The following is an 18,917-nucleotide window of genomic DNA, read 5'->3' as shown; positions in this document are numbered from 1 at the left end:
CCTTTTGCCCTATTGCTTCCGTAACCCTAAGGCATGCAGCTGCAGGGTTACATGGGAGTTTGCTGGGGTGAAAATACCGTGCACAGCTTTAGGGTTATATAGGAGTTTGCCCGGACTGCCAAAACAAAGTACCACACACCAGGTGGCTCACAGTAGCAGAAATTCGCTCTCTCATAGTCGGGGGGCCAGAAGGCTGAGACCAGGGTGTGGGCAGGGCCATGCTCCCTCCATACAAGGGTCCTTCCTGGCCTCTTCTGGCTCTCAGTGGCCCCTGGCTTCTGGGGCTCATGGCCAAGTCCCTCCAGTCTGTAACTCTGTCCTCACATGGCCTCCGCTCTGTATGCGCTCTTAGAAGCACACTCACATGGGATTCAGGCCCACCCGATGAGCTCATCTTGGAGTCTTACATCTGCAAAGATCCTCCCTCCACCCCTCTCTTTCTCTTTCTGTTTTGAGACGGAGTCTTGCTCTGTCGCTCAGGCTGAAGTGCAGTGGTACAATCTCGGCTCACTGCAACCTCCACCTCCTGGGCACAAGCAATTCTCCTGCCTCAACCTCCTGAGTAGCTGGGATTATAGGCATGTGCCACCATGCCCAACTAATTTTTCTGTATTTGTTTTTAGTAGAGATGGGGTTTCACCATGTTGGCCCAGGCTGGTCTTGAACTCCAGACCTCAGGTGATCTGCTGGCCTCAGCCTTCCGCAGTGCTGGGACTACAGGTGTGAGCCACCGTGCCCAGTCCAAAGATCCTTTTTCGAAATAGAGTCACTTTCACAGGTTCCAGTTAAATGTATCCTTCGAGGGTTCAACATTCAACCACTGTGGGGTAGAAGGAGCCTTCAGAGAAATTTGAAAGTGGCGTAAATTGAGGGGTGAATTAAAGGCCCAGAAGTTGATGATGTCAAGCCGTCCTTTTTGGAAGTGAGGGGAGCAGCACAGCCGTGAGTCTGCAAGCTGGGCTTTGCAGAGATTGTCCAAGGCCAACGGCTGCCCTGCCGGGAGAGGCGAGCCCGTCCTGACACTGCCTGTGTGTCCCGTCGGGGTGGAGCAGTAGTGGGCTCCTGCTGTCTGGGTGGTGTCCACGTCCTTCATCTGTCAGCTTCTGGAGCAGCCGAGGCCGGGCACCAGGCACTCCTGCCTCAGACACATGTGGCCTCCGTGCACCAGAGTCACGGTGCAGGTGTCCTCTCATATGGCCACTCCAGTGGGAGGCGGTCATGGAAATCAGATATTAAATTAGTGAATACAGGCTTTGAGAATCTAACTGGGGAGCTTAGCTCAAGACCCATTTAAATACCACATTGCAGAGACCAGAAGGCAAGACTACGGGACCCCCTGCACCCCCCCACCAGAAGACGCTGTGAGGTGGGTGGCTCTGCTTGTGACCTGGAGAAATCAGCCTCATTCTTTCCCTCTCCTGGTGCATTGGTGCAGAGCAGACCTGAGGGGGCTTGGTGGAGGTTTTGTTTCTCTGTGTAGGGGCCTCAGTGCCACGCCTGTTGGCAGGTGGACTGTGGCTTCAACACCGCACAGGGAGAGGCAGGGGCCCCCTGGCCTGGAACCCTGGATGCCAGCACCTGCTCTGACTCCTACCTGCTGAGTGACATCGGCACAAGTAGCTGGCAGAAGTCCGGGGTCTCAGCTGCTGGCTGGGCCCCGCTGCTCCAGAGAGGAGCAGCAGCTGCAGAGCTTTGGGACCTCAGCACTTTAGCAGCATGTGGACACGAGCGGCAAGTCACCGGGGGCTCCCAGAGGTGCACGACTGGGTTCCAAGGGGGTGGCTTGCGGGCCTTCAAGGCAGGAGCTGATTTCCAACCTTGAATATTTAAGAATCCCTGAGCCCAGGTGCGGCAGCTCACACCTATAATCCCAGCACTTTAGGAGGCCGAGGTGGGTAGATCACTTGCGCCCAAGAGTTTGAGACCAGCCTGGGCAACATAGCAAGACTCCATCTCTACAAGAAGAAAAAACGCTGGCTATGGTGACTCACATCTGTAGTCCCAGCTACTTGGGACGCTGAAGTACGAGGATCACCTGAGCCTGGGAGCTGAGGACCCCAGCCTGGGTGACAGAGTGACACTCTGTCTCAAGAAAAAAAAGTAAAAAATAAACATGCATGGAAATACAATTTATTTTTGACCAGGAAGTTGATAGACAATACCAATGCACTAGGTAGACCCTGTCTCAAAAAAAAAAAACAACTCCCCTCCTCTGCAAGGCAGCCTTCTGCAGAGTGGTGGCATCACTGGAGGGTTCTCCTGGGGAAGTGGTTAAAACACCCGGTGTTTTGGAAACTATTTATGTTTTTTTCTTAGAATTCCTAGGATAGAAAGAGCCTTTTCTTTCTTCAGAACTGCACTGGTAAGATCCTGGAAGAATGTCACCCTGCCTTTTAAAAGACATCATTTTTGCCTTAACATTTTTCAAAGTGACATGGATTTGCAAACATTACAAAAAAGTCGGCGCTGGTCCATGCCCTGTGGCTCACGCCTGTAATCCTAGCCCGTTGGGAGGCTGTGGGTGGATCACCTGAGGTCAGGAGTTAGAGACCAGCCTGGCTAACCTGGTGAAACCCCATCTCTACTGAAAATTAGCCAGGCGTGGTGTCTCACTCCTATAGTCCCAGCTACTCAGGAGGCTGAGGCAGGAGAATTGCTTGAACCCAGGAGCTAGAGGTTGCAGTGAGCTGAGGTCATGCCACTGCACTCCAGCATGGACGACAGAGCAAAACTCACTCTCAAAAAAAAAAAAAAAAGAAAAGAAAAAGAGCCAGCGCTGACAGGTGCACCTCCCGCTTGCCTTGAGCGGCTCCGCTAACTTCCCCAGAGGTGATGCTCACGCTGCAGTTGGCGACTGTTCCGGCATAGTCTCCTGGCCACGCTGGGCAGCTGGCCCTTCTCCCGTCTGGCTGCGATTCTCCTTCTTCCCGGCCTCTGCCAGTCCCTGGGTCTGAGCCAGAACGTGCCCCAGTCCCGGAAACAGGCGTGCTTCCTGGTGTTTCTTCTTTTATCCTTCTCCAAGAAGGAACACATTGTTTAGTTTCTTGCTTTTCTGAGTCTCTTAGTTTGGGACTGAGGCTCCTGTTGCTCCTGTTTGGCTGTCGTGGAGAAAAGCAAGACCTTATTGGTCCCATTTGCTTTTCTTTTTGCTTTTCCCCCCGATGGAGTCTCCCTCTGTTGCCCAGGCTGGAGTTGGTGGTGCGATCTTGGCTCACTGCAACCTCTGCCTCCCGCCTCGGCCTTCCAAGGAGCTGGGACTACAGGCAGATGCGCCACCATGCCCAGCTCATTTTTGTATTTTGGTAGGGATGGGATTTCACCATGTTGGCCAGGCTGTTCTCAAACTCCTGACCTCAGGTGATTCATCCGCCTCAGCCTCCCAAAGTGCTGCTACCGAGCCCGGCCTATTGGTCCCATCTTCTGATTTTTCCCTCCTGCCTCTAGCCCTAACCCACATCAGGGCATGTGTTATGTGGGTATGCTTGTGTGTACATGCTGTGTGTGTCTGTGGTCGTGCGTGTATACATGATGTGTGTGCATGTGTCTGTGCAAATGATGTGTGTGTGGGTGTGCGTGTGTGTACGTGGTGTACATGTGTGCATATGGGGCATGTGTGCATGGCATGTGTGCGTGGCATGTGCGTATGCACATTTCTGGGCATGCATGTGTGTCCTGGGCAAGCGTGTGTGCACGTGTGTGTGTGTGTGGCGTGTTGCTCTACAGGCCCCAGTGTTGGCTGGCCCCCATCTTTCCTGTAAGTGACTTCCCTCTTCCTAGGAGGCTTGGTGTGACTGGCATTCTCTGGAAGGAGGGGGCAGATCCACACAGCGGTCAGCTTTGGGGACACGGGGGCTGCTGATGGGCTTTGTGGCCTCTTGGCCTTGGCGTCTTCAGGTGCACACCCACACGGAGCTTTTGAAATGGAATCATGCGTGCCCAGTTCACAGAGTGACGCCGAGGAATAGAACAGAAGGAACTTATCAAGGGGAGAGGAAGAGAGGAGGTGTCAGAGACGGGCTGAGCCAAAAACTGCGATCGGCCGAGGAGGTGCGGGCAGCTGCCCCATGCCAGTCTATTTCCCTGCTCCACATGGGGCCTCTGTTTTAAAGGGTTCTGCGGCCGAGACAAGCCTGCCAGCCCCTGTCCCTGTCCCTGGCCACTCCTCCAGCAGCTTTCCCCATTCCCGAAGCAGGTGGCTAGCCCTGCTCAGCCTCTCGTCCCATCTCCTTCCCCGTGACAGTCACCGAGCCTAGGACAGCTAAACAAGGAAGCTGTGTGGTGCATGCAGGTGTGGCTGTCCCCTAGAGCCACTTCCTGTGTGTCGGAGCAAGTTCCAAGGGGTGGGAGGTAGTCAGCACTTGGTGGAGCTGTGCTGGACGGGGCACAGAGAACGGTGTCCAGGAGGGTACAGCGGGCGTGAAGCCCTGGAGCTAAAGAAGGTGGCATTTTTGCTGCATCCTCTGAAGCTGGAGGGGGCCTGAGGTCACACCAGGGAACCCATATTGGGCTAGGAATCCTGCTTTGGCAATCCCTGGACTTAGCCCCCAGCTGTGGCCATCTGTCTGGGCACTTCTCAGCCAGCCATGACCTCTGCCCTCGCTTGGCACTTTGCAGTGAGCCTAGCACCCGGCAGCCCCTGACCAGCCTGTGCACGGTCCCCCTATGGGCCGGGAGCCTGGAAGTAGGGGGCTCGGTGTTCGTGTGGTGTGCCGTGAGCAGGGCTAGGTCCCAGGTGATGGGGCCGGGGCTGTGAAGGCTGAGGCAGGGGTGGGTCAGGGATGGGGGGACTCTGCTCAAGGGGGCTCAGGGCCATTTCCAGCAGCATTTCCCCTTGGAGATTGCAGGACGAAGGACATGGTTGACCTGAACTGTAGGGCTGACCAGTGACAGACGGTGGGAGGGACATGGGTGTGCAGACCCCAGGCTGATCAGGGTGACACTCTCCCGTCCTCTTTCCCAATTCTGATTTCCTACTACGGTGGTCAAAGGTCTTGCAAAATCAGCTCTCGGGAGGGTTCTGCTGGCTGTCTGGCTTCTGCTTCTGCGCAGCGCTCACCTGTCTCTCCTGGAACTCCTGGAACAAGGGTGGCCAGGCCAGGGTGAAGGAGCTGCGCTGGAATGTTCCAGAGCTTCCCCCACTCCTGCCGTTCTGAGTCACTCTGCCTCCCTGGAGAAGGATCAGCTGAGCTGCCGTGCTCACGTAGTGTCTCGCTGAGCCTTGCTGTCTGCCTTGCTGTGAGCGGAGTGGGTGGATTGCACTAAGGCGTGCACGTGGGCCCTGGGAGGGAGCACAGAGCAGCCACTCCCGCATGTGGGCAGGAGGAAGGATGCTCACATGGCCGGCAGAGGGAGGATGAGCTTGTGATGTGGGCGGCAGGGAGAAAGGGTCGGGGAACTCTTCAGCCTGCCTTCTGTTGTGGCTGGACTGGATGACTGATGAGGTGGAAATCACCTTCCCCCACCCCAGTGACTGCTGCTGTGACCCCCACAGGAAGTTCCCATGAGGAAGTTGGAGCCCTTTCCAAGCCATCCCACTGGCCCAGACTCTGCTGGGATTATTTTGACCCCCCAGGGCAGAGTGTGGCCATCTGACCGGCTTTCTCTCTCAGCAGGAGACGGGCACACACCTGCAGGTGGGGGAGCCCCAGTACGTTACACGGATGAGCGGTGCAAAGTGCATCAGCCCCGAGGCTCCTCCCGCCCTGGCTGCCCCGTCTTCGTGGCACTTTTCCGCTTAGTGGTGGCCTTTTAGCCGGCTGGTCCTTCCCAGGCAGCTGGAGCGGAGTCATTCCTTGCAGTAGAGGCTGAGCAGGAGCTTGTCCTTCAGACTTTGCGGCGGAGACACCCAGGCTTTCTGTGGCAGCAGTGGGTTTGCCAGTGCAGCCAGAGGCCAGGGGCTTTGGCCAGAGCTGGCAGGGATTCCCCAACCCCGTAGAACTCTCCAGGGGTTGGCGTGCTGTCGCAGAGGTCACGCGGGCACAGTTGCAGCAGGGTCTTGCAGGCTGAGAGGACGGTCTGAGTTGAGAGAGGGGAACTGGCAAGGCACAGGGGTTTCAGAGGTTCCGGGGGCTCAGAAGGTGCCCAGGCCTCTGCAGCCCAGTGAGGAATTCACAGGCTGGTGGGTGACCCAGTAGCCAGGGGCATCGCTGTGGGCGTGGGACACCCCGGGGCTCTGAGCTGCCTCCCATGGGCAGCAGCAGACCCTCAAAGACTGAGTTTAGAGGGGTATATCTGGGAGGGTGGGGAGTTCACACTGAGGGGTGCTAGGCGCAGAATGGTAACACAGACCAGGTACGGTGGCTCATGCTTTGTAATCCCAGCACTTTGGGAGGCTGAGGTGGGAGGGGCGCCTGAGCCCAGGCGTTCAAGACCAGCCGGCGTACTATAGTGAGACTCCATCTCTACAAAAAATAGAAAATTAGCCAGGCATGTTGGTGCACGCCTGTAGTCCCAGCTTCGCAGGAGGCTGAGGCAGGAGAATCACTGGAGCCCAGGAGGCGGAAGTTATAGCAAGCCGAGATTGTGCCACTGCACTCTGGCCTGGGCGACAGAGTGAGATCCCTGTCTCAGAACAAAACAAAAAACGTAGCACAGTGGCCGATAAAACCATCCCAGGAAGGGGGATGAGTCTGGCTCATACCTGATTGACTGATTTGATTTGATTTTTTTTTTTTTTTTTTTTTAGACAGAGCCTCTCTCTGTCACCAGGCTGGAATGCAGTGGCGTGATCTCGGCTCACTGCAACCTCCACCTCCCAGGTTCAAGTGATTCTCCTGCCTCAGCCTCCCAAGTAGCTGGTATTACAGCCATACACAACCATGCCCGGCTAATTTTTGTATTTTCAGTAGAGACGGGTTTCTCCATGTTGGTCAGGCTGGTGTTGAACTCCTGACCTCAGGTGATCAGCTCGCCTCGGCCTCCCAAAGTGCTGGGATTAGAGGTGTGAGCCACTGTGCCTGGCCTCGTACCTGATGTAATGTCCGTACTGCCGAGCTCTGTGGTGTGAATACTTCCCCTGTGGCCGAATGGAAACTACCAACCCGAGCAGGAAGGAGACGCGGCAGCCTCCGCTAGGGAGTGTTCCTCCCTGCAGACGCAAGAGACACAGCAGCTCAGTAGGCGACAGCTAGGGTAAAATGCTAGCGAACTAATTAGGAAGCGGTGAGGCTAGAATATTTATTATGGTTGCTTTTAATATAATTTATATAGGCTGGGTGTTGTGGCTCATACCTGTAGTCCCAGCACTTTGGGAGGCCAAGGGATGAGAATTGATTGAGCCCAGGAGTTTAGGACCAGACTGGGCAACATGGTGAGACTCTGTCTCAACAAAAAATATATATATATATAAATTAGCCAGGTGGTGGCATGCACCTGTAGTCCTAGCTACTTAGGAGGCTGAAGAGGGAGGATCCCTTGATCTCAGGAGTTCAAGGCTGCAATGAGCTATGATTGTGCCAATGCACTCCAGCCTGGGTGATGGAGTGAGACCCTGTCTCAAAAAGTGATAATATAATTTACATAATTATAAGTTTTGTGACACTTTTTTTTTTTTTAAGAAGAGATGGAATCTTGCTATGTTGCTCAGGCTGGTCTTAAACTCCTGGCCTGACGACCCCCCAACCTTGGTCTCCCAAAGTGCAGGGATCACAGGTGTGAGTCGCTGTGCCTGGCCGTATGACTCAGTTTGTTATAATAACTGTATGTAAAACTGACCTACACTACTGCACCCAGCAGTCACGTGACCCAACTCATCTTCAGCGCCAGCAGCAGTCACTGAGTCGTCCTTTCACTTCGAATCTCTGATTTTCCCTTCTGCACAGCAGCCTGAGAAAAGTCTGCTTTCGAAGGGCTCATGTCATTAGATGGGACGGTCCTAGATAGGAGGACCCTCCTGGAAGAGAGAGCTCATCACACTGACAGGTTCAACCACACTCAGGGGCTGCCTGAGGGTGAGGAGCCCCCTGAAGGTCATTCTTAGAACTCTGCCACCGCAGAACCCCACAGGCCATTGGAGGGACAGGGTTTACTGTAAAACAATGTGAGTCACATACACAGATCAGCCCTGCTGCCCCTAAAGGGCCCAAGCTGATCCCACCGTTCAGCAGGGCTGCTCACAGGGCACTGGCCTGTCCCTGTTTAAGGCGATCCCTGGAAGGCTGTGGAGGAGCCAGACTGGGGCCCGCGCTCCGGACGAGTGGTGAGCGTTGTGGAGAGCCCAGCTGCCTGCCGTGTTGAACCCTGGACCAAGAATCAGTCTGTCCCTGGCTCCCTTGGGGGTGGGGAAAGATGAGGTGTATCGGGCAGGGTCCAGTCCAGAAACAGAAACCAGAGCAACGATTGTAGAGGCAGTTGTTCCACCAGGTATTGAGAAACAGAAAGGCAAAAAGGGAACACAGGTGTCATGGAGGAGACCCCTGCCAGCACCGGCTCCATGCAGCCGACCCTGGGATAAGAGAGGAGAGCTGGGCTCTTTAGAACTCGGAGCTGGGAAGGCGGGTGTCTGCCAGCGGCCGGGTGCTGGGGGTCTGTGGGGTGTGTGATGAGTAATTCTGCGGGGGTGGGAAAGCCACAAAGTGGATTCTGCTGCTGCTCTGGGAAGGAACGGTCACTGCCCCTGCCCTGCCCCTGGGGAGAGAAGAGCCGGGGCGGGGGGAGGAAGAGGTGGTCGGCAGAAGCCCGTTCTCTTCACAGGCTTCAGTTTCACGCTGTGGTCCCTCCTGGCTGTGCCTGGGAGGGAGCCACTGCCGTGCAGAGATGTGAGTTCCAGAGGCACGGTCTGGCACAGAGTGGCGGTTTCCAGCTGAAGGACAATCGTAACAGCAGGACGCCTTTCTCTGGGGTCCCGGGCTCCCGTCCTGGACCTCGGCACCCCGCCCCCCACGCGTCCTCATCTTCTGAGTGTGGCTTTGTCTTGCGCATGCAGTTGGCTGGGTAGACTCTGGAAGCGTCCAGACGGGCTTGTGATGCTGATGAATAAGCTGATTTTGGTGGGGTGTATGCAATGGAGATGCTAGCCCAGGGGCTCAGCTCACTCGTGCTCTCATTTAAAAGCAGAAAATAGCGACTTCATTCTCGGATACGTTTGCCAGCCCCACAGGATTAATTACACGCCCAGAAGCGGTGGAGCAGAATATTTTGGCAGGATTTTTAGGATTTGTGTCATCATGGCTTAATATGTGTTTCTTTAGAGCTGGTTAGAATTTTAAAGGATTTGAAATACTGCAAGCTCTTTGTGTATAGAGGCTGTGGAATCAGGCTGGTACATTTGCAAAGTGCCAGTTTTATTTTTTATTTTTATGTTTTTTTGAGACAGGGTCTCACTCTGTTGCGCAGGCTAGAGTGCAGTGGTGCGGTCACAGCTCACTGCAGCCTCCACCTCCCAGGCTCATTGATCCTCCCATCTCAGCCTCCCGAGTAGCTGGGACTTCCGGTGTGTGCCAGCACGCCTGGCTGATTTCTGTATTGTTTGTAGAGGCAGGGTTTTGCCATGTTGCCCAGGCTGGTCTTGAACTCCGGGCCTCAAGCTGTCCTCCCACCTCAGCCTCCTAAAGTGCTGGAATTACAGGCATGAGCCACCGTGCCTGGCCGCAAAGTGCTAATTTTAACTTTTTAGATTAATAAGACTGCTAACATGTATTTCATTTGTTTAGTGGTAATACCTGCTTCAAAGAAAGACGCTGGTAAATACAAATCCTAAGCAGATAGCTCAACTGATTATCACAAAGCAAATCCCACCCAGTGGAGAAACAAATTTGAGAAGCCTGAAAGCCCCTCCCATCGCCTGCCACCCCCTGCCCTGGAAACAGCCGCTCTCCTGGTTGCTGATACCAGAGCTGGGGCTACCTGGCTTTGAACGTGAAGGTGGAACTCAAGGATGGTTGGCTGTTCAGATGAAACAGGGAGAGAGGGTTTGGGCTTTGCTGGTGCACGGGAGAGGGCAGGGATCGCCCCTGGAGATAGGGAAGGAGGCCACCGCTCCGGCTGTCTCGAACCCTCACCCACTCCCTCCCTCTCTGTCCTCACACACTCACTCCCTGTCTCAGGCTTTTGAGCATCATGTCCTGGGAAGAGGGGTCAGCCGTGCAGCCCACAGGGCCCTTGGCCTGGCTTCCTCCAAGGGGGTGGGGTAGACGCCCGCATTTTCACGGCAGAGACGGCCTCCCAGCTCCTGTTCCCCCAAGGTGTGTGGACAGACGGGCATTGCCTTTGTTTTATTGTTTAATTTATTAGTCTTATTAAGCGCTTTCATTGGATGGGATTTCTCGAATGATCCGTGATGTGTTTCTCCATGGAGGTCCTGCAGGCTGGGCAATGGCCTCCCAGGCTGGTTGCTCCCCATCGAGGTAAGCCCCGCTGCAGACATTCAAGGCCCTGCACACGCAGATTTCACGTGCGACTCGTGGAGAGCCTTCTGCTCCGATTCGTCGGCCCTCCGGCCTGCGCCCGGGGGCCCTGTGCCCGCTGGGGCTCATTGACTCCCCTCGTCCAAGTCAGCGCCTGCTGGGGTTCACAGGACCTTCCTGTTCCTTCTCTGCCTTGCAGGTTTTGGGATTTGAGATCGACGCGGTGAACTCTGTCCAGTTTTCAAACCACACAGGTAAGGCGTCGGCTCCAGCGGCTGGCGCAGAGCAGAGGGGGTTGGGGTGGGGCTTTCGTGTGGACGGGAACTGGCATCCCTGGTGTCGCTCGGCCGAGCCTGCACAGCACGTCAGGGCATAGACCTGGGTGGCCTCGCCTCTGAGTAGGGGTGTGTTGACTCAGCTTCACTGCCTTGGGGCGTGTGACCCAGTGCAGGTGGCAGAACCTCTTGGCGCCTCGGTTTCCCCTCTGTAAAACGGGAGAGCGATCCTAACACCGGCTGTGGGGTTGCCAGAGTTGATTAGGTCAATGGCTTGAAGCGCTTGGACCGAGGCCTGGCTCGTGTGTGCGTCTGTCTCCGTGCATAGGGACGCCTAGGACTTTGCAGGCTCAGGGCACTGAGGGTGGCCGGCCTCGGAAGCCCCTCACAACGTCCCGGGCCGTGCTGCCCACAACCCAGCCCCATGGCCTGGAGGTGGAGGCTCGTGGAGTCCTCCCTCCTCTCTGTGGTCCCTGGACTGCTTCGTTGGCAGGAGAACAAAGCCACTTGGTTCTTTGAAACACCCCACGTTGCTTCCTCTGAAATTTCTTTGAACCCAGACGGAATCTTGGGAGCACAGAATGTCCCAGAAACAGCATTGACAGGATGTGGGGGGGCCTGGCCCCACCCTTGGGAGCAGGAAGGAATGCCGTGATTTCTCTTGGGGCGGGCATGACACGTGCTGAGTGAGGAAAGAGCTGCTCGGCTGGCCCAGGTGGACAGGCTCCAGCCCTGCCAAAACCCTCTCCTGCCTTTGCTTGCCGGGCACACTGGGGCTGCGAAATACGGAGATTGTCCCAAAGCCTCGGGCCTCCGGGAGCCTCCCCGGGCCCACACGTTCGTCCTGGCTGCTCGCCACCCTCCCGTAGGATTGAGTTTTCAGTGGGCGAGCTGGCTGGCTTGGACAGTAAAGCAGGGTGTTGAGTGTGTTTCTGGGGACGGTGTTGTCCTCCGTCAGCATTGGGTCAACACCCGCATAGACCCTGGCGTGGATTCCAGGATGCGGGAAGGGCCCCAGGCTTTGGTGATGCCTTCCAGGCATGCTGGAAGCTTCTCAGTGGGTGCTGGGCTGGCTGACCTGAGGACTCTGAGACAGAAAGGGGTCTCTGGCCTGCCCTCAGAGTGCTGGGATGACGACAGGACCCCAGGCACTTGGGAGCCTCTGCAGGTGCAGTGCCAGACAACCGGCTTGGGGACTTCCCTTCCCATGGGGCCCAGCCTCTGGTTCCTGGGAGCCCCCACTGCAGCCTCCTCCAGATGCCATGGCGGGCCTGCTGGTTCAGGCTCCCAGCACCCTGTACCCACACTCTCGGGGTCAGCTGTCTGTGCAGCCTGATCAGGAGGCCCCGGGTAGCTTCCCCAAGGCCGCCTCCGTGGCTCAGGGGCAGCTCCCTAGGGCACTGCCAGCGGGCATCACTCGCCCCTGTCCTGGCGCCTTCTGCCTGCTCCCTTCCCCGCCCCGCCCACACTGTGCTGCCAGGGAGTGAGGCTGGTACGCCGGGCACCTGCTCTGGGTACCGCGGGAGCTGGTGGTCAGGATGGGGCACTTGACCACCTCCATGCAGCCCCTCGGCCCCCCTAGGCTCTCGTGCCGCCCACTGTGAGACCTTCACGGAGCTGGAGGTGCTTTTTGTTTTTTGGGTTTTTGGTTGTTTTTCCTTTCCCCCACCCCTGCCCACTGGCTAGAGGTGCTTATTTTTCACCAACATCACCTCCAGGAAGCATTTCACTGGTCCTGATTATGCACAAGAAAGACTTCCGCACACGCCATGTGCCTCGCGCATTGTGGGGACTGTTCTGCTCCGGGCACCCTTGCTCCAGGGCCACGCTGCCCGGGCCATCTGAGGGCCGCGTTGCCATGTCTTCCTGCTGCATGGCCCTTCGTGTATGCCCAGGACGAAGCTCATGCCCTGCGTGACCAGCCACATGAGCTCAGCCACAGGCAGCCCTGCGGACACCGGGTTGTTCCCACTTTCTGGCTGTTGGGGGTCATGCTGCCATGAACGTTTGTCTAGACAGTTTTTGGGGGGATGTGTTTTCAGTTCTCCAGTGCACACCTAGGTGTTGGAGGTGGGGTCACACAGGCTGCGCCTCATTTGGCAGGGAGCTGGGATGACGCTGCCAGGGAGCTCGTTAGCGACTCTGCCAAGGGTTTTCTTTTTTCTTGTGTGTGTGTGTGTGTGTGTGTGTGTGTCAAGGTCTCTGTCATCCACGCAGGAGTGCAGTCGTGTGATCATGGCTCACTGCAGCCTTGACATCCCAAGCTCAAGAGATCCTCCCTCCTCAGCCTCTCAAGGGGCTGGGTCTACAGGTGTGCACCACCACACTTGGCTAATTTTCCTGTTTTTCATAGAGATGGAGTCTCACTATGTTGCCCAGGCTGGTCTCGAACTCCTTGGGCTCAAGCGATCCTGCCCCCTCAGCCTCTCACAGTGCAGGGTTCACAGGCGTGAGACTCCACGCCCCAGTCTTTTCCTTTCTCTTTTTTAGAGATGAGGTCTCTCTGTTGCCCAGGCTGGCCTGCAGTGGTGCAGTCAGCTCACCACAGCCTTGACCTCCTGGGCTGAAGCGATCCTCCTGCCTCCTCTGCCTCACGAGTGGCTGGGACTGCAGGTGTGCACCATGTGCCCACCGTGGGCCCAGGGTTGTAACTGGGTGGTTACGTGGGCAGCTTTTGCCTGGGATGGCCACAAAGCCAGACTGCCAGTGGACACAGGTATTCCACGTAAGCCACGTTGTTGGTTCCCTGATACCCGTCGGGGCGGGGGGAAGCTGAGCCCCGAGCTGCCTGCAGAGCCCACCTGGTGCAGGCCTTGCCACCTCAGGGCTGCTACTCGTGCTCCTGCACCCTCCCCTGGCTAAGCCCCCATTCCTCAAGGCCACCATTCATTTTTCCACACTCTGAGCTGTGCCCCCAAACCCAGGACAGCCGGGCTTGGCAGCCTCCACCTTGCGGCCAGCATTCCCAGTGGCCCCTTCAAGAGGGTTTCCTGGAGCTTCCTGTCTGAGCTTCCTGGCCTGAGGGCATCAGGAAGGAGCTTGCAGAGCTAGAGGTCAGCAGGTGGGCGGGTCACACGTCCTGGCTTTTGGAGCGTGGAGCCAGAGAGGGTGGGACAGGCGACCTGCTGCTGGGCTTGGTGGTCCTTGCTGCAGGGAAGAGGAGGCTGCTGAGAACACAGGAGCTGCAGGGCTGGAGAGGGCTAGGACCGGGCGCCTGCCAATGGGCAGCAGCGAGGGACCAGGACCAGGCACCTGCCGATGGGCAGCAGCGAGGGGAGGGGCCGACCCAGACTCCCTGGCCAGCTAGGGTCGGACAGGCGTGCCAGGCCCCTTGGACTTCCCAAGGAGCCACTTATTTGGCGTCTGTTTTTTCATCTGTAAGTGGAATGAGTTGGACAGGGGAGCCAAGTGCCCTCCCCTGTTCGAGAAGGTTCTTGTGGGCTCTGGGCCGGTACCATGTCCTGCAGTGGGCAGGGGGCACCCTGGAGTGCGAGACCATGCCCCCTTGTTCCAACAGGAAGCTGGGCCTCAGAGGGACCTGGGGCCTGCGTCTGAGACCTGGCAAGGGCTGGACATCTCCCCATCCTCACGGCTGTTATGGCTGAATTGTGTCCCCCCAAATTCTCATGTTGCAGCCTTACCCCAGCACCTCAGAATGGACTGGATTTGGAGATGGGGCCTTTATAGAGGTCACCAGGTTAAAAGAGGCTGTCAGGGTGGGCCCTAATTCAGCCTGATCAGCATCCTTGTGAGAAGAGATGAGGACACGGACACACACAGGGACAGCCCCATAAGGACACAGGCGTTGCTGTCTGAAGCCCAGGGGAGGGTCCTCAAGGACCGGCCCTGGAGATGCCATGACCTTGGACCCCAGTGCCCAGGAGTAGGAGAATCAGTGTCTGTCACTGGAACCGCCTGGCCGCGGTCCTTCCCAATGGAACCCTGTATTAGTCCATTCTCACACTGCTAATAAGTTCATATCCGAGACGGGGTCATTTACAAAGGAAGAAGGTTTACTTGACTCACAATTCAGCAGGGCTGGGGAGGCCTCAGCAAACTTACTGCTGTGGCCGAAGGGGAAGCAAACACATCCTTCTTCACATGGCAGAGGCAAGAAGTGCAGAGTGGGGGGGCCCAGGGTTTTGAAACCCCCTTATAAAACCGTCAGCTCTTGTGAGAACTCACTCACCATCACAAGAACAGGATGGGGGAAACGGCACCATGACTGAATGACCTCCCACCAGGTCCCTCCCACGACATGTGAGCTACAATTCAAGATGATATTTGGGTGGGGACACAGCCAGGCCATATCACCTCCCCAGGAAAGCAGCACGTGTGCAGCCATGTTGAGCCCCACCCTGCTTGGGAAATGCTCAGAATCCCAGAGCAGAAAGGACCGGGAGGGACCATTGCTTGCCTCCCTCCTCCTGCCCCTCCACAGCCCCCCATTCACCCCAAACCCTGCCCCTGCCTGGCAGAAGCCTCCCCAGGACACACCCCACACCAGAGGGGCAGGCTGCCATGTGAGGCACTGACCTCACCCATGGTGGATACGCCTGACCCTCCTGACCCCAAGTGACTGTTAACCCGGAGTCCATCAGGGGCTCGGCCTCTGGCAGACCTACCCCTCAGTGCATACACGCTGGTGTTCCGAGCAGAGTACAGGGCAGGCGCCCCAGCTGCACATCCCGGAGGCCACACTGTGCCTGGAGCATTGCTGCTGCTTTTTCTTTTTTGCAGTGGAGTCTCACTCTGTTACCCAGGCTGGAGCACAGTGGCACCATCTTGGCTCACTGCAACATCCACCTCCCGGCTTCAAGCAATTCTCCTGCCTCAGACTCCCAAGTAGCTGGAATTATAGGCGTGTGCCACCATGCCCAGCTAATTTTTGTGTTTTTAGTAGAGACGGCATTTTACCATGTTGGTCAGGCTGGTCTTGAACTCTGGACCTTGTAATTTGACGGCTTCAGCCTCCCAAAGTGCTGGGATTACAGGCATGAGCCACCATGCCCAGCCACAGAGTGTTGCTTCTGACTGCAGGCTAAGGACATTCACGCCACACATGCCCCTGCGCAACAGCTCCTGGGGAGAGCCAAAGGCGTCCCTTCCAGTGGAAGCCAGCGACTGGTACACAGGAGGGTCCTTGGGGGCTGTGCTGTGGAGCCCTCCTCTGGTGTGGGAATTCAAGCAATCTTGGCCATGGCCTGGCGTGTGGGCTCGGAGCCAGCCGTGACCGACCCGTGCGTGACACTTGCACTTGGCTGCTCTAGGAACCCACGCCTCAGTTTTCCTTGTCTGCTGAAAAAGACGTGCATAGAGGGATTACTCACGCGGGAGGAGCTCAGGAGTCCCTCAGTGTGAGCTGTTTCTCATGGGCAAATGTGGGGTATCCATGGTGGGCCTTCCATTGTGGATGGCTGAGTGGTGCTTTGACCTGGAGCTGTGGTCGGATCCCACGATGTGGGAAGGGCTCCCAGGAGGCCGGCGGTCCTGCCTGCAGGAAGCAGCGCGTCCGTCCCCACGCACTGACATGCCTGTCCACTGGGGCAGTCACTTCACCCTGGGTGCCTGCGGGGCTGAGGGCAGGCTGCACACCTGGGCTGAGGCCTCCTTCTCATTCCTGTTTGTCTCTTGCTCAGGAGCTGATCTATGACTGGCTCCAATTGCAGCTTACTAAGCCTGTGGGGGAGGAGTGGGGAGGTGGGGACGTGACAAGCCCTACCTGCCAGGGTGTCCTAGTGGTGGAGGCGGCCGAGCACACCGGCCTGAATAGCTGGGAGCTCATGCGGGAGATGCTGGGAAACGAGGCTGTGATGTTGCAGGGAGGGCGGGGCCGGGCCCCCCCGGACAGAGATGCAGGAGTGACACAGCTGTGGGCTGCTGTGTCCCTCCCCATGCCCCGCCTGTACCTGGGAAGCAACACCCACAGGTGTCACGGGTCTGGGGAGCTGAGCGCCCAGAGGAACTGGCAGTGGGAGGGTGGGAGCCACTGAGGTAATAGCAACGATCCCTGACAGCATAGGGGCAGGGGGCTTGCAGGGGGCGTCCCGTGTGGACGGCTGTCGGGACCTGCCAAGCACTGTGCCTGGTGATCTTCAGGCCTTGTGCCAGTCCCTGGGGAGAAGCCATCCACCAGGGGCCTCAGGGAGAGTGGGCGGATGGGGAGGGAAGCCCGACCCACGCCTGGTCCCCTTGTGTCTAAGTCCCCATGGTTTCTCTGCCGCTAGGCTATGCCCACTGGAAGGGCCAAGTGCTGAATTCAGATGAGCTCCAGGAGTTGTACGAGGGCCTGAAGCTGAACAACGTGAATAAATATGACTACGTGCTCACAGGTGGGTGCTGGCGCGAGCTGCCGCAACGGCCTGCAGACCCCACTCCAGCCAGGGAGGCCCAGAGCACCCCCACCTGGCCCATCTCCCATCCCTGCTCCTTCAAAGAGGGCCTTGGCGTGAACATGACCTATACGTGTTCAAAGGTCATATGTAAGGGTGGGCACGGGGATCGAATCTGTAATCTCAGCACTTTGAGAAGCCTAGGAGGGAGGCTTGCTTGAGGGTAGGAGTTGGTCCTGGCCACGCTGTGCCTGCCTGGGCAATGACTGCCCTGGCAATGCCAAGTCACCTCTCCTCCTGTGGCCACACTGGGGTTCCAGTGCCCAGGGGAGGGTGCAGGCGGGATGTTGGGAGCACTGCCCGGGGAAGGGCAGTGGGGTGGGACACTCAGGTAGGTGACGGGCCGTTACCTAGTACACTGGCATCCTTTGTCAGCTTTCTGGTTAAAAACAAATTGTATTTCAGGCCAGGCGTGGTGGCTCACGCCTGTAATCCCAACACTTTGGGAGGCCAAAGTGGGCCAATCAGAGGTCAGGAGTTCTAGCTCATCCTGGCCAACATGATGAAACCCCGTCTCTGCTAAAATGACAAATACTAGCCAGGTGTGGTGTTGCGAGCCTGTAGTCCCAGCTACTCGGGAGGCTGAGGCAGGAGAATTGCTTGAACCCAGGAGGTAGAGGTTGCAGTGAGCTGAGGTTACCCCACTGCACTCCAGCCTGGGCGACAGAGTAAGACTCCATTTCAAAAAAAAGAAAAATTGTATTTCTATACGTATTTATATTTTATTTTATTTTATTTTTTGGAGACGGAGTTTCGCTCTTGTTACCCAGGCTGGAGTGCAATGGCATGATCTCGGCTCACCACAACCTCCGCCTCCTGGGTTCAGGCAATTCTCCTGCCTCAGCCTCCTGAGTAGCTGGGACTACAGGCACGCGCCACCATGCCCAGCTAATTTTTTGTAGTTTTAGTAGAGATGGGGTTTCACCATGTTGACCAGGATGGTCTCGATCTCTTGACCTCGTGATCTACCCGCCTCAGCTTCCCAAAGTGCTGGGATTACAGGCGTGAGCCACCGCGCCCGGCCTCGTATTTATATTTTATTTTTGTGACACAGCGTCTCACTCTGTGGCCCAGGCTGGAGTGCAGTGGTACAATCACAGCTCACTGCAGCCTCAACCTCCTGGGCTTAGGTGATCCTTCCACCTCAACCTCCCAAGTAGCTGGGACTAAAGGTGTGCACCACAGTGCCCAGCTAACTTTTTGTTTTTTGTAGAGACAGGGCTTTGCCATGTTGCCCAGGCTGGTCTTGAACTCCTGGGCTCAAGTGATCCACCTGTCTTAGCTTCCCAAAGTGTTAGAATTACAGGTGTGAGCCACTGCACCCAGCATCTATACATGTTCAAAGGTCATACATAAAGGTGGGCACAGGGGCTTGAACCTGTAATCCCAGCGCTTTGGGAGGCCTAGGAGGGAGGCTTGCTTGAGGGAAGGCATTCAAGACCAGCCTGGGCAACAGAGTGAGACCCCTGTCTCTACAAAACATTTAAAAAATATAAATTAGCTGGGCATAGTCCCGGGTATTTGGGAGGCTGACGCGGGAGGACTGCTTGAGCCTGGGGGTTCAAGGCCGCAGTGAGCTGTGATTGAACCATGGCACTGTGGGCTGGGGGACAGGATGAGACTCTGCCTCAAAATAAATAAGATGAAATTCAAGTGTCATGTGCTTATTACTGAGAGTAGAACTATAAATAGATTCCTCCTGCACCTCTCGCCGGGGGTTCATGCCTCTGAAGCACAGCGTTTCTGTTAGGAATGTGGCCGGGTCTGCCCTTGGTGTCTTGGGACTGTGGGGACACCCCGCCTTCACCCGCCTCCCCCCGCCCCTCCCCCGTGCAAAGTGTGCTGGTGCTTATCTTTCTTGGAGCCACAGTTGATCGTGGTGAGTCTCCCGTTTTCTGAGGGTAACC

At 56.8% G+C, this 18,917-nt stretch overlaps 2 protein-coding genes across 3 annotated transcripts in view; both read left to right on the top strand.

Moving 5' to 3' along the window:
* Nucleotides 1–18,917, top strand: part of PDXK (pyridoxal kinase) — a 34,342-nt gene that overhangs the window by 3,165 nt on the left and 12,260 nt on the right. For both annotated transcript variants that reach the window (XM_032276751.1, XM_032276752.1), the window contains exons 2-3: nucleotides 10,543–10,597; nucleotides 16,846–16,950. In XM_032276751.1, the coding sequence (XP_032132642.1) occupies nucleotides 10,543–10,597; nucleotides 16,846–16,950 (160 nt within the window). The remainder of the gene's footprint in view (nucleotides 1–10,542; nucleotides 10,598–16,845; nucleotides 16,951–18,917) is intronic.
* LOC116550751 lies at nucleotides 12,978–14,788 on the top strand. Its single transcript, XM_032276750.1, is given in 5 exon segments — nucleotides 12,978–13,326; nucleotides 13,328–13,375; nucleotides 13,377–13,499; nucleotides 13,501–13,691; nucleotides 13,694–14,788. Coding segments are annotated over 5 exon segments (978 nt in total). The 5' UTR covers nucleotides 12,978–13,240; the 3' UTR covers nucleotides 14,224–14,788.

The sequence above is a fragment of the Sapajus apella genome, unplaced genomic scaffold (genome assembly GCF_009761245.1).
Source record: "Sapajus apella isolate SASKATOON/1434 unplaced genomic scaffold, GSC_monkey_1.0 scaffold8, whole genome shotgun sequence".
Taxonomy (NCBI): Eukaryota; Metazoa; Chordata; class Mammalia; order Primates; family Cebidae; genus Sapajus; species Sapajus apella.
Note: the sequence above shows the minus strand (reverse complement) of the source record. Positions and strands in the feature narration are given on the sequence as shown.